Genomic DNA, 13298 nt, shown 5'->3' with positions numbered 1-13298 from the left:
GTTCTCACAGCAGCATTGCTCTAGAGCCCTTTGTGTCACTGGGTAGCACTTTCCAGACTGAACCCAGGCAGAGCACCGTGCTTCAGCAGCCTTGCTGGCAGCACTTAACAGTTACCTGCTGGGGCACCTCACAGAGGCTCCGGCTCACACGGAGCTCTAAGCAGCTGCCCCAGACCAGGACAGCTGGGAAGCACAATCCAAGCAGAGAGTACCTGAGTGTCTCCAAGAATGTGTCATTTCTGATGACTCCATGGGAACAATTGCTGCAGCACTCCAAAAGAAGCAGGAGTTTGGCATAAGGATGGAAAGTCACCACCCCAGGAGGTATCACCACCCCAAACACGTGCGTTTGCAACATTTTTACCGTCCTGCTGTTGCACTGCACAGTACATTTACGCTCTGACAAACTGTCTGTAGCCACCTCCATGCCAAGCAAACCAGCCTAGTGCAGCCTTGCCAATGAGACAGAACCTGCCGATCTCGTTTACAGCTGCTACAAGCCAAGCAGAGGGGTAAACAGGGATGTTAAGAGAATTCTGCTACGTGGGGCTTGTGATCTCAACGCCTGCAGTTCTGGCTAAGGTATCAAATATAGTGGCCCCATTATTCCTGGAAAAGGCATACCGAGACCACATTTGGTTTGCACAACAGGCTTAAAAAGTTATAGGTGATCAGCTGCAGGACTATACCTGCCTTTCTTGCCAGGGTCACCTAATCTGCACAGGCGGGAGCAAGTAAAACACTTCGAACCCGCGACAATCCCTGCTGGATGGGAATACAGTGCCTAGGAAGCGAGCCGATGTCCGTGGCCCGCGCCGTGACGGGCGCAGGGCAGCCCCGACCCGCCTCACGGAGCTGCCGGACCCGCGCGGTGCCGGGAGCAGCCGCTCCGGCGGGTGCCGGTCCCTCGGCAGCGCGGACCGCTCGGAGGCACAGCGCTCCCGCCTGCCCTGCTCCTCTCTCCCAAGCTTTGCCACGCTTACCAAGGCGAAATAAACCCGTTTTAAGTGGAAATGAAACCGGTTCCTGAGGCGCGATCTTTGTCCCCGCCGGCCCCGGGGCTGAGGGGCCGGGGCGAGAGGGGACGCGCCTCGGGCAGCCTTACCTGCGAGGGGACAGAGGCAGCCGGAGAGCAGCGAGCGCAGCATGGGGCCGGTGCCCGTCCGGCGGGGCCCGGGAGCAGGGCGGGCGGGATGATTTGTCCTAAGTATCGTCCGCGCGGCCACTGAAGGGAAGGAGGGGGTGGCGGGGGTGCGGGTTTGGGGAGGTGTTGGCAGCCGCCGGCTGGCCCCGGGGGAGCGGCCGACTCACCTCTCCTCCAGGGCGTTCCCAGGGTGAAGCTCCGATGCCAGCTGAACATCCCGGCGGCAGCAGCCGCCCTCAGGGGCGGGCGGGGCACGGGGGCGGGGGTGCCATCGCTGCCGACCCTCCCCGAGTTGCTGCGCGGCCCCCGGCGGGCGGGTGAGCGGGCCCGGGCTAGGGCATGGCGGGGCCAGCGCGGAGCGGGCAGCGCTGCCGGCGCGGAGGCTGCGGAGCGGCGGGCGGGCGCCCGGCCAGCAGTGACTTATAAAGGGAGCAGCCCAGAGGAATGTATCTCCTGTGGCTGATAAGCCGAGATGACTGGAGGGGTTTGAACTACCTTTGCAACCCCCAGAGAAGAGAGGGAGAGAGAGGGAAAAAAAGGACAGCAGAGAAGAAAAAGAAAAATATTTCAGTACTTGCATAATATCAATAAACAACTCCCCTCTCTAGTGGCAGGGAAGGCTGGAATGTTTAGGGTGGGGAGGAGAGAGAGTAAAAGAGTAGAGTAGTAGAGTGGGTTTGTTGGGTTTTGTTGGTTTTTTTTTTTTTTTTTTCTTTTCAGGTTTTTTCTTGTTCTGTATTTAAATTGCATGGTATGTGTTCATAATGGAAAACTGCCTTAGTTAACACTGGTGCTGCAGGCTATGGGTAAGAAGGGCGAGAAGGAAGTATAAGGACTCTCCTGGGTGCAAGCTCCCATGAGCAGTTTTGCACTGTCACCATACTGGAGTGAACTCCAAACATGCCTGCCACGCAAGAAGTGTTCTGGGAGGCCCTGGGCATGGTTGAGCCCACTGGAGTGTTGTCTTGGGAAACGTGTGGGAAATTACTCCTAGGCTAGGTTTAAGGAGTAAAAGTTCCCTACAACAAGCAGCCCCAAAACTTATAAAGGGTCTCTGCTTGCTAAGAGAGCATCAGTCCCTGATTGCTCCCCCATCCAGACTTCTGCTGACATGAGCACCCTCAGGAGAAAATGTGCTGCTCCACCGGTTAAACCGGCCTAATTCCGTGGACTTCAGCTGTCCATAGGATCAGTGTCCCCAAGGAGATCACAGAGTGGTGCTACAAATGCCATGAGAAAGTGAGTGAGAGGGGAGCTGTCAGAGGAGATCAGTCCCTTTGCCCCATTGCTTTGCAGGTGCCAGCCTGCAGTCCTGTGCCTGTGCAGCACGCACTTCAGGTCAAGTATCAACTAAAGTGAATTCACTTTTTGCTGTAGCAGTCACTGGTGTTTGCTGACTGGAGCCAGCCACAATTCAAAGGGAGGGTATCTAATTTGCCCCTTTTCCCACCACATTGCTCTTGTATTTAATTATTAATTGCTCACAAATTTGTGTCATCGACCAAAAGGCATCTTTTCTCCTCAGGCTGGGAGGATTTTACTGCTCTCCCCTTGCTTCCCACTGCAATGAGATAGAGTTTTTGGGGGCTGCATCTGATTCTCTTCAAACACTCCAGGCACCCATGGAGCACCTATTCCTCCTTTTCTGGTTTGTTGTGTGGACCAAGCCAAGTTTTCCATGCTCTTTGGGCTGGTGAGAAGGAAAGCTGTAGGTTCCCTTGGGACAGGAAGTCCTGGTTTCCAGCACTGAGACAGTGCTGGAGTTAGTGCTGTGTGCTTGCTGTGTGACATGCTGCCATGCTCGGCCCATGCAACCGGCTTGGGCTCCCCTCTCAGCTCCCAGCTGCAGAGGGCAGACTTAAATTATTACAGCAGAGAGCAATTACAGATGCCTTAGCATGAATGCAATAGGACAGCCAAAGGAATTTTGGGGACAAAGAAATAGAAATTGCTTCTAACCTTCAGCTCTGCTGCCCATACACCACTGCACTCTCCTTTCTTTCTGCCATTGAGCTCCATTGTTTTGTGCACTGCTGAGCATACTCCTACACTACCTGGAGACTCTTTTTTTTTTAATAACTAGTTTGGAGAAGGAAAAAAGCTACAGTGCTGATGTTTGTAAATAGCTTCAGCCCAAAGTGTTCTGAACAGTATCTCATTTGTGGTAAGCAAAGTGTATGATGCTGTCAGAAATTGAAGTTCCTAAGGCGTCTCAAGCTGGCTCTTTCTAAGCTTGGTTTACCCCCTTGTGTTCAACAAATGCTTGAGGCCAACAGAAATGACTGTGTTACCAAATGTAATAAATAAAACAACCCACTGACAGTAAGCTTTTGAACAAGAATAAAATATCCCCTGGAATGTGTACAAGACAAGTACTCTAGCTGTGGGCTAGGGCAAACATGGAATGAAAATGGCTGGCGATGAGTAAAGGACTTCAGTGCTCTAGGTACTCTCACAAGAGGGTGTGTTTGTGTGTATGAAACTGACAATTAAATTGGAAATGCCCTGTGTTGACACAATATATGACAATGTTCAGAGTCTAGAGGGCTCCACAAGGCTATTGTTAGTTGCTGCATGTGATTATTTTTGTCTACACATGGATTATTTTTGTCTACAGTTTTGTCTACACTAACATAACTGTGTTTTAAGTATTTTTTCATCTCAGGTTTATTTGCTATATTAACATCAAGATGTTTTACTTGAATAGCTTAGCACTGAATCAGAAAAAAGCATTAGCATGCTTAGGACTTTTGTGCCAGTGTAAATGCATGTACCCAAAGGGAGATTTTACCATTTTATGCTTGTATTATGAACAGCAGTGAAACCTTCTGAGGGGTGGACACCACCAATTCCAGCCCTCATCAAAAACAGCCCACAGGCAAGAAACAAAAGTGATGCTTGGTTTTGGTGTCCAAGCTTGAAAAAAGTGCAGGAAAGGGAAACTGATTATTAATGTGCTTTTGTCTAAACCTTTTGAACACCCTTGACATGGGAAAGATCATATTCCCTGTGTATATTGAACCAATTGCTGCTGCAGTACAACAAAGAAGGAAAGATGCCTCTATCTTGCAGCTTCATCTCTTGCCTGGCAGTGAGAGTATTGTCAGATCTCACCATTTAATTAGGAGTTTTAGGAAGATCGACTCCTTTTCTTTAAAGTCCAGTTTGTTCGTGAGGGGTGCTGGGGCTGAGCTATAGATTGCTGTCCTGGAGCAGAGCACAAGGATGGGAAGAACCAGCCAGGCAGGGAAATAGACTTGGGACAGCCTGGCCTGGGGACTGAGGCCACTGTGGCTTTTGGCACACATTACATCTGCCCTTTCTCTGCAGCTGCCAGTCCTTGTGCTGGATCTCCTTCCCATTTAACCATGTGCTGAGTGTATGGGATGTGTTCTCCAAATATTAACTGGGCAGGAAATTCCCTCTTGAGCTGCAGAGGATGTAACATGAAGAGAAAAAAACCTCTTAGTCAGCATCAGCTTAAATTTTGATGGATGCATCAATTTCCTCAGTCATGAGAAAACACTCCACCCAAAGAAGTCCACAAGTGTGGAAAGGTGTTGTGTCTCTGGATCCCCTTGGTGTACAGCTGCATCCTGTGTTTCTTGTCATCTCTGTAAACTTGGAGCTTGTGGAAAGCATCTTCAGAGCAGAGGGTAGTTCTCTACTGTGGAGAAGTCAGGCACGAGCTCACAGGGAGCTACTTGCACCAAGGAGGGTGGGTGAGGGGGTTGGGCAACATATGTTTGTACTACAATTCCTAAGTTAGGTACCTGGAAAGCAAGAGAGATATATTTAGTGATCACTCCTAAAACTATTGTGTCGTTTGGGCCATTGTGTTGTTCCTTCATGCCCCAATTACTACTGTGCAATCCCAGATCTTTCACAAAAATTACTGCTACAGTGTCCACTGAGATGCTCTGCAGTTGCAAAGGAGAATTCCTGTCAAATGTGAGCCTTGTTTCAAAAAACTCCCCAGAAGACAAAATATACAGTAGCAGGACATATCCCTGAGCAGGTGCAGCTCTGCACAGGTGAGCTGTCTCATCTGGGAGAGGTGTTCCTCTGCTGTTTGGCTTTAGGCATGTCCCACATGCAAATAACTTCATTTCCTTCTGCCAGAGCTTGTCTGGGAGAACAGAATTTTTGTAAGTAGTTTCAGAGCCCATCCTCTTTAAGTTGTGCAGCCCCCAAAGCACAGGATTTGTCATGCATGTAAAAGGTCTCTCCACCTGGCATGAAGTATTCATGGTGACAAAGCCCCCATTCCAGTATCATTGTCATTGTGGTTTTCACACTGAAGCACACAATGAAATAACTGTCAACCTTTCATCACGCATACATATTAGACCTTGTTTTCCATCCCATTCCCTGACTCCTTAGTTAAAGGCTGGATCTAGACAGATTGCTTGATTACCTTCTGATTTGCTTTGTACTCATGCAGCATGGCACAAAAGGACTCTGCAATGCAATCACCTTCTTGACTTAAATATGTTTTCTTTCACTCTGGTAGAAGCAAGGTTTTGGGATGTAGCATGCAGAGGGACATTGGATATCTGTGTGACAGTGTGGGAAAAGGGGTGGATTTAATGTCGTGTTATGGGGGTACTCCCCAGCAGCTGAGAAAGGACAGGGAGGATATGTTCTGTGCAGCATCCATCAGGATTGGCTTGGACCTGTGCCCGGTGGTTGATTGTACAGGGCTTTTTTCTCTTTTAGGTTTTAGCTACCTTTGCTCGATCTGCCATGCCAGCAGTGCAGTATTAATGTCACTTAAGTGAGGACTTGCAGCACCTTCTACATGAGGGTCTTAGTGCCAGCCTGGGGGTATTTTGGGGCTGTTGCCCCGCTGAGCCCAGTGCCAGGCAGGATGTGGGCAGGCATGACGCAGGGGAGCCCGTGCTGCCTGAGCCAGCAGCCCCTCACAGGAGGGACAGGTCAAGGGGGAAAACAAGAGGTGTAGGTTCAAAGAGGAATTGCATGATAATTGCAATCCTGTAAACAGAAGTTTCCAGAAGACTCCAGCTTCCTGTGAAATGGTTCTCTTGCTAACTTGGCAGTGGCCCGCATGTGTACAGCTTGTCCAGGTGAAGGTTTGGGGTCACATAAGAGGAAGTTGTTTCACTGCAGTGCACTTATGGTGCAAAAATAGCTTCTTGGGGTAGTGAGCGGCTCTTGACTCTGTTAGAGGTAATGTGTTAACTCTTGCAAATCTTGTGTCTTCCTCCAGACACTTGGCATAGTCTAAATACATTTCAGTTTTTGCTCTTCCTTCACTTAATCTAACACTTATTACCACTTAATATTCAAAATGTGCAAACCCTGCCTATACAAGCAAAACCCCTCTGCATCTTCTCTGCCTTTCTTAAGGATGCTGCTGCCTCAGGCAATTCCCCAAACACAGGAGTAGGAGAAAAAATTGCCACCTAGCTCAGCACCCGTTCTGTTCTGCTTGTTCGTGTGTCCACCAGCCTTTAAGAGCAGAGAAGGCTCAAATAACACCTCGTGTGTTTGGATCCTGGAGCAGGTATGTGGTCCCCACTCCACCCTGCTGTAAAAGGACCCTGGTGAGCCACATGGGAAGCAGCTGCCCAGAACTCTGCCCTGGGAAGTCAGGGTCAGTGACTTGCCAGGCACATTATTTCCTCTGGTGCACAATGGAAGCACCTTTGTGCTCACTGAGTTGGGCTGAAAGGCTGACTTAAAAGATGTTAAAACAAGTGCTTAAACTCAGTCACTGCTTTCTAGGCCTCCAGAGCCAGGACACTTCCCCTCGCTTTCCTGTCACTTCCTGCCCTCAGGGTCCACACTTTTCTCAGCCAAAGGACAAGCTGGCATACCTCATCAACACCTTCTGAAGGCAGGCTGAGCTGCACTGTACTGTGCTGTGCTGGCTGCTTTCTAGGTTATGGCACAACCCAAACCCTCTGTTTTCCTTCTGTGATGCTTCAGGCTGGATGGTGGCAATGCAGGCACAGAGGGGGTCCCCATCAGCAGTTCCTCACCCCACAACACCTGCACCCCTCTCCACCAGTGGCTTTAGGTCAGATGTCTCAGACAATATGCACCAGGTCTCAGCCAAAAGAGGATGGTGCCTGGTTTGGGATGGGATGAGCAGCAGAGCAGTGGTGAGCACCTTGGGGCCATACACTGGTGAGGCAGTCAAGTGTGAGTGGAGAAAGACAGAGGAGTGATGCTGGAGAGATGGTAAGTCGCAGGAAAAGTAGTAGAGGTGCTTGAGGACTAGTGGCAACAAGGAAGGAAGGAAGCAAGCAAGCTGAGCTGGGTATGAGGAGGAGGTGCCTTACTCTTCTGCTGGGACCTTGGTGTCCTGGGGGTGCCAGGGGGTTGCCTCTGTGGCCCTGACAAAGGACAAGTCATGATCAGGGTCACTCTGGAAGGGCAGGATACTTCCATGTTCTGCTTTGTCATGAGGAGACTTGTAAAACTAGATGGTAATCCAAGGAATTGTGACAAAAAAGATAGGAGATATGAGGGAAGGATCGAGGAGTTTACCACAATGACATTGTGTGCAAACGTGATGAGGAGGAACTCAAAAGAGTGCTGCTGTTGACCTGGGCCTCCCTTTTCACTCTCTGAGGTGTCAGCAGGCCTGCAAAACTCTAGCCAGGCCTGGGCTTGACCTGATTTTCTATCCCTATTGTGAATCTGCCCAGTGCAGACAAATGGGTACCTTCCACCCTCGCTTGATCTTTTGCTGGGAAGAAGCCAGGCTGGGTAGGGTCTGCCAGGCATGTGCCAACACTGTTTCCTAGCCCAGAGATGGGGTGGGAGAGTATCCAGAGCATCCTTCAGCCTCTTTGCTTCTTTGCTTTTAAGGCCTGGAGAATCCCAGTGGCTGTGAAAGTGCTGCTTAAACCTTGCCATTAATGGGGCTGAGGGTTTGGCAATCGCTGCTTCATTTACCTTGTTGCAAATGCTGCATGACTGTAAACATTGCAGTTCCTTTAGTTTGGAAATGCTCGCTCTCATTTTAGGACAATCCATTTCAGTGGAGTTGAACAGAAGAGTTAGATGTGACTTGCTAACACATCACCAGAGTTTAAGAAGTATAAATAGCACTTAATGAGATCCTGGACAATTTGCATTGCTTTTCCCCTGAATAAATGTGCACTCACCAGTTGAACTAAATCTTTTTCCTGTATAACAATTTAATTACAACTGATTAAAGTAAACATGTCCTGAATGTTTGAATATTATAGTAATACTGAATTATAAATGTCATTTTGATTAAATAATGGATTCTTTGCTTGAACAGGATAACTATCTGCCCAAAACACAGGGGGAAAACTTTAGTTAATAATAAAACCCCCAACAATTTCAATAGAGCTATATTTCACCTTAATTGCACCTATAATTGCACTTTCACAGTTTGATTACAAAATTTACTGTTTCTTGCTTGGAGGTGGTATACATTGTTGTACACCTTCAAAAAGAAATAGGAACAGAGGATTGTTGACATGCAGTATGTGAGCCTTGATTTCCCCCATTCAGTGCAATGATGGAGCTCACTTGTTCCAGGATTCAACAGCAGCACTAAGAGTTGCCACATGGGATCACACTAAAAAAAGGTAACTGTAAGCTTGGCCTTGAGCAGTGGTTGTCAGATCCTGTGGCTCTGGCTGCTCCAGTACTGGAGAGGAGTAACTGAGGAAAGCAGGCTGACTGTTAGCAAATTTAAATATATTGCATGAGACCTGACCTCCACTGGTAAAGTATACAGGGGCTTCCCAGGCTGAAAAATGTTGAAAACAACTGTCCTTGATGAGCAGATAGGTTCCGTAGTCAAGGACCTGTCTGGATGACCTCAGGACATACTTTACAAATAGCATGTGTTTCTGAAAACCTGTTATTTAAAAAATCTCTTGCTGAAGCCAAATCAATGCTCTTTCATTTGTGTACAACTCTGATATCCAGTTCTGGGGTGTGTATTTCCTGTGGACATCCCGGAGGATATCTGCGGCTCCACTGTTTGTGAACTGAGGTTGGTAATGTGACTGTGGATCTTACATCACAGTCTGTGTACGACTGTGTGCAGCACCAGATGACTGCTGCTGTGTGTCCCCACATCTGGCACCTCTTCATGTGACAGAATGGGCACAGGAGTTCAGATATGGCACCAGCACTGAGGTGTTCTCCCTTCTCAACATGTTGATTCAGTTGTCTTTGCTTTTCATCTCCCTAGCTGAGAAAAGGGAAAAAAAAAACCTTTTTCCCTTTTGCAAAGCTGCCTGAACATTAAAGTTGTGAGTCTGTATTAAAATGTTTCTATGAGCAGTAAGTGACCATGGCTTCCCAGTGTAACTAAAGCACGTTTGGCATGAAGAGACATTTCTTCCCTTCCAAACGAGCCCCAAAGCAGGGCTCTTCTATGTCCAGATGGGAAATGCCAGTGATATATTCACATTTCCTCTCTTCAGATCTGATCTAAGCCCACTGTAAAAAATTAAATACTACCAAGCACTTTCAGGGGTTGGGACCTTTGTGATTTTTATCTTAACGGTGCTATTTGTGCTTTTATCTATAAAATTCTACTTCTGTTTGTATGCTTGTTTAGTGTGGGATGACTGGAGACAGTCTGCTGTTTTACTGCAGACTTCCATGCACTTACTAATTTAGGACTGCTACTCAGACTGAAATTTCCAGGTTGGCTCATGATGAATCCATAGTCTATATACAGCGCTTGGGAGATATTTCTGTATCCTGAAATAACAGGAGGTTTGTGACAGATCATTTCATGACTTTGCAGTATTCCGCAACTCATGGGATGGAGGACAGATGTCACCAAACTGTTGTACACCGGAACAGCCACTGCACAACTATTCTTTGTGAAAGTCAATACAATTTAACTGACATGCAAGTTTCCATGCCGAGTAAAAATAATGGACATATGTATTTTTAGTGGTTTTGTATAAAGAGAGCTTTCGCTGGTACCTTCCCCAGAGTTCTTGGTAGTGCTCTTAAAAAAAACAAAAACAAACAAAAACAAACAAAACAAAACAAAACCTCACCAAAAAGCCACCAAAAAAACCCTGACCTCGACATGACCCAAGTTTGAAACTTGGTGAATTAAAGTCTGGTAGCACAATTTGCTTGCTCCCAAGATAATTTCAATGTAAAGCAACAGGCAAAGACACAACAAAGTATTGTCCCAAGTTTGCAACTGAATCAATCAAGTTCCAGTCCGTCAAAATCAGCAGGGACCAGCCTAACCCTTGCCCTGATAACCTGCATTGTGCAGGCTGAGGAGGCAGCAGGAAACCAGGGAAGGGCTCCTAAGAGCTGCAAAAGGCTGCAGAGCAGATTTCAGGTGAGCTTGGCAGCCAGGGAGACACCAAGATAGAGTCTAACTTTTCAGCAAAGGCTCCACATCTAACTGTTTCAGGGATATTTATAGTAATATTTTCAAAGCCCCCATTACAAAAAGCCCTCTTGGGAGAGCTGGCTTCTCATTTTACTGCCCAAAAATGCAGGCTAAGCTATTCTGAAGACCTAGTTCTGTTTGTGGCTGCTGAACTGTTTTAAAAGCCAAACCCTTTTTCATATAAACACCAAACTGCCTGATGTCCAGTCAGGTTTGCAAGATAAGATAAGAGTGCTTCACTGAGGGAAAAAATGGAGGAGATTTTATGGAAACTGAGTTATTGTAAATAGATAGCATCAAGAAGAAGGGAGTTTGTGTGGTGCTGTTGAGAGTAGAGGTGGGTAGGGAGTGAATACATATTTTTTAGAGCTGTGGCAAAAGACAATGAGTGGGAGGTGAGGGCTCCCCCACCCCTCTCACTGCAGTGGCCAGGAACCCCATGGCACAGGTCTGAGCAAGGGGATCTGGAAGCCGCTGGACGGCAGCAGCACAGGCTCAGCATTTCTGAGGCAAGCTCAGAGGGCGATGAGAGGAATGGAGGGAATGTGATAAGGCTGGGGGAGGATTCAGTAAGGGAATGAGCAGGGAAAAGGAGGGGGTGTGGGAAGCCTTTCCCCTGTCTCCCTGTTTCCCCATGCTGAAGGCAGGTTTGGGACCTTCAGCTGAAACAACAGGGAACTGCGGTACTGGGGGATGTCCATGTTACTCTTATGGATGAAGCAGATACTCTGATTAGTGTCCTTTCACCCATCCCAGATGGCAGGAATGGGGGACAGTGTGCTGCCAGCAGTAACTCATCCTGGCCACCAGGAACCTCAGAAATAGCAAGATTTTGTTGTCATTATCCTTGTATTTGTAAGTGATTCGGCCCAAGCAAGGACAAAAGATAGTGGAAATCCCTAAGCTGCTGTGGATATTCCTGTGAAGACAGAACAGATCTGAAGGATCATACTGCAGAGGGTTTTTTTTAATGGAGAACTCTTGCTTTTTGAAAAGATGTGACAGTGTAATTCACAGCACAGAAGGAAGCTGAGAGGATCACAAGTGGTTATGCCGGGAAGTTGCTGAGCTGTGCTGGGTGGCCAGGGTGTTCCTGAGTGCTGAGGGCAGAGCAGCCGCAGCAGTGCACCCTCACTCCACATCAGATTTGGTGTAACGTTCCTGGCTCCAGCACTAACCCAAGTGTCTGCACATTCTTATCAGCAAGACTTGCAGGTAGCATTACATGTTTGTCCACTTGGAATAGAAATATTCCTTAACTATGAACATCCCTGGCCTTTCTCTTCATATACTAGTCTCTGTGAGTGGGCAGTATTTATATTGATTGATTTATTGATTGATATATTTATATTTAACCTTTCTGGCTATATAAATTCCTACCTGCAATGACTCATAACCATCAGAATTCAGAAAAAGGCAATTAGAGAAAATCCATCATGGCACATATATGAATGAGTTTGTAACTCATTTGCTATCCTAACACATGAGAGCTAATGACCTGGAAATTTTGATATATGAACAGAAACCAAGCTCTATATCTGAACAACTGAACATTTTCAGAGATTTAATACAGACTTGGATTGTGTAGCTCATTAATACTTTGAGAAAGCTCTAGGAGAAACAGAGGTAATCTTTAAAGCCATGGGTGGAGAAAGAAGGATATAAGACAAAGTTAGACAAGGTAGACAGTTCTAGTTAGTAGCTGACTGTAGTTTTTTTAGGATATTCTTTCTCATAGATATAAACTTTTGTGGTTAATTGATCAGTGTTAACTGCTGATTTGTTGCAAGCCATCATACTTGTAGCTGAAAGCTCTAGAAGGATGGTGTTGACCTCCCAGAGTAGATCAGACTTCTCTGCTGGCACAGAAAATATTATGTGGAAAGAATTGTGGTAAGCAAAAGATTTGGCAATGTCAGTAGTACCCAGAGGGAGGAGGAGGTGGAGCTCTCCATGACAAATAAGAGGTTTGGTACCAGCAGGTTTAAGTATCTCAGATAAAATTTGTGATTTCATCCTGGTATTTTGAAGACCTGGGCACCCTGCTTTTTTCTCACAAAAAGAAAGGAATACTCTTCCTTCCTCTGTTACCAAGATGCTGGCCTCCTGTAAGGGAGAGCTTTACCTCCCTCTTTGTGCATCCCACAAGCCATCCAGCAGACCAGCCTGCTGATTCTTACAGTGGTGCTTCCCAGACATCTCCTCCTGTGTTGAGCTGGCACATCTTGGGAAACTTCCACCTTTTTAAAACCATCCTTTTCCTCAGAACAGATGGTGACTTCTCACCACTCACAAACTAGCCATGCTCTCTGCCACAAAACCACACTAACAGGGGTTTAAGTCAATGTCAGGTGGGTCCTGAAATATCACACCTGTCTGAGAAGCAGGCAGCTGAATTCTGTTTGTGCTGCATCCATGGAGATGGATCTCAGTGGCACATTTGGATTCAGTCAGATGATGTGCTGCTGAAAAATATATGTGATTGGTGTGCTGTCAGTTTTGAGTTGGAGGAGAAAATGGCAAGGAGCCTGAATAAATTAGTATTATACCACGCTTGGCAGACACTAACTCCTCCACAAAGTATCTGTTGCTAGAGGATATGAAAATATACCTGTTGATTTTGATGGGTGAGGTGCAGAGATAGTGCCAAGAAGCAGGACTTACACCAAGACAGTGCAGAAACCAGCATAATGTTCTTGGGTGAAAAATCATTTAAAAGCGAGTAGCAATGTCCACGACTTACAGGCCCCTTTTCACCTGGGCAATGAA

General features: G+C 47.0%; 1 protein-coding gene across 5 annotated transcripts in view; it reads right to left on the bottom strand.

Moving 5' to 3' along the window:
• LOC119702673 overlaps window positions 1-1702 on the bottom strand; it is a 31282-nt gene extending 29580 nt beyond the window's left edge. For 3 of the 5 annotated variants that reach the window (XM_038141114.1, XM_038141115.1, XM_038141116.1), the window contains exon 1: window positions 1312-1702. In XM_038141114.1, coding sequence (XP_037997042.1) covers window positions 1312-1360 — 49 coding nt within the window. In that variant the 5' untranslated portion in view covers window positions 1361-1702. Of the gene's footprint in view, window positions 1-1105; window positions 1259-1311 lie in introns of those variants that run through there. The other 2 variants (XM_038141117.1, XM_038141118.1) reach the window with 2 other exon arrangements.
• Between the last annotated feature and the right edge of the window lie 11596 nt (window positions 1703-13298).

The sequence above is a fragment of the Motacilla alba genome, chromosome 6, assembly GCF_015832195.1.
Source record: "Motacilla alba alba isolate MOTALB_02 chromosome 6, Motacilla_alba_V1.0_pri, whole genome shotgun sequence".
NCBI classification, from domain to species: Eukaryota; Metazoa; Chordata; class Aves; order Passeriformes; family Motacillidae; genus Motacilla; species Motacilla alba.
The sequence above is the reverse complement of the archived record's forward strand: the minus strand, read 5'-3'. Positions and strand labels throughout refer to the sequence as shown.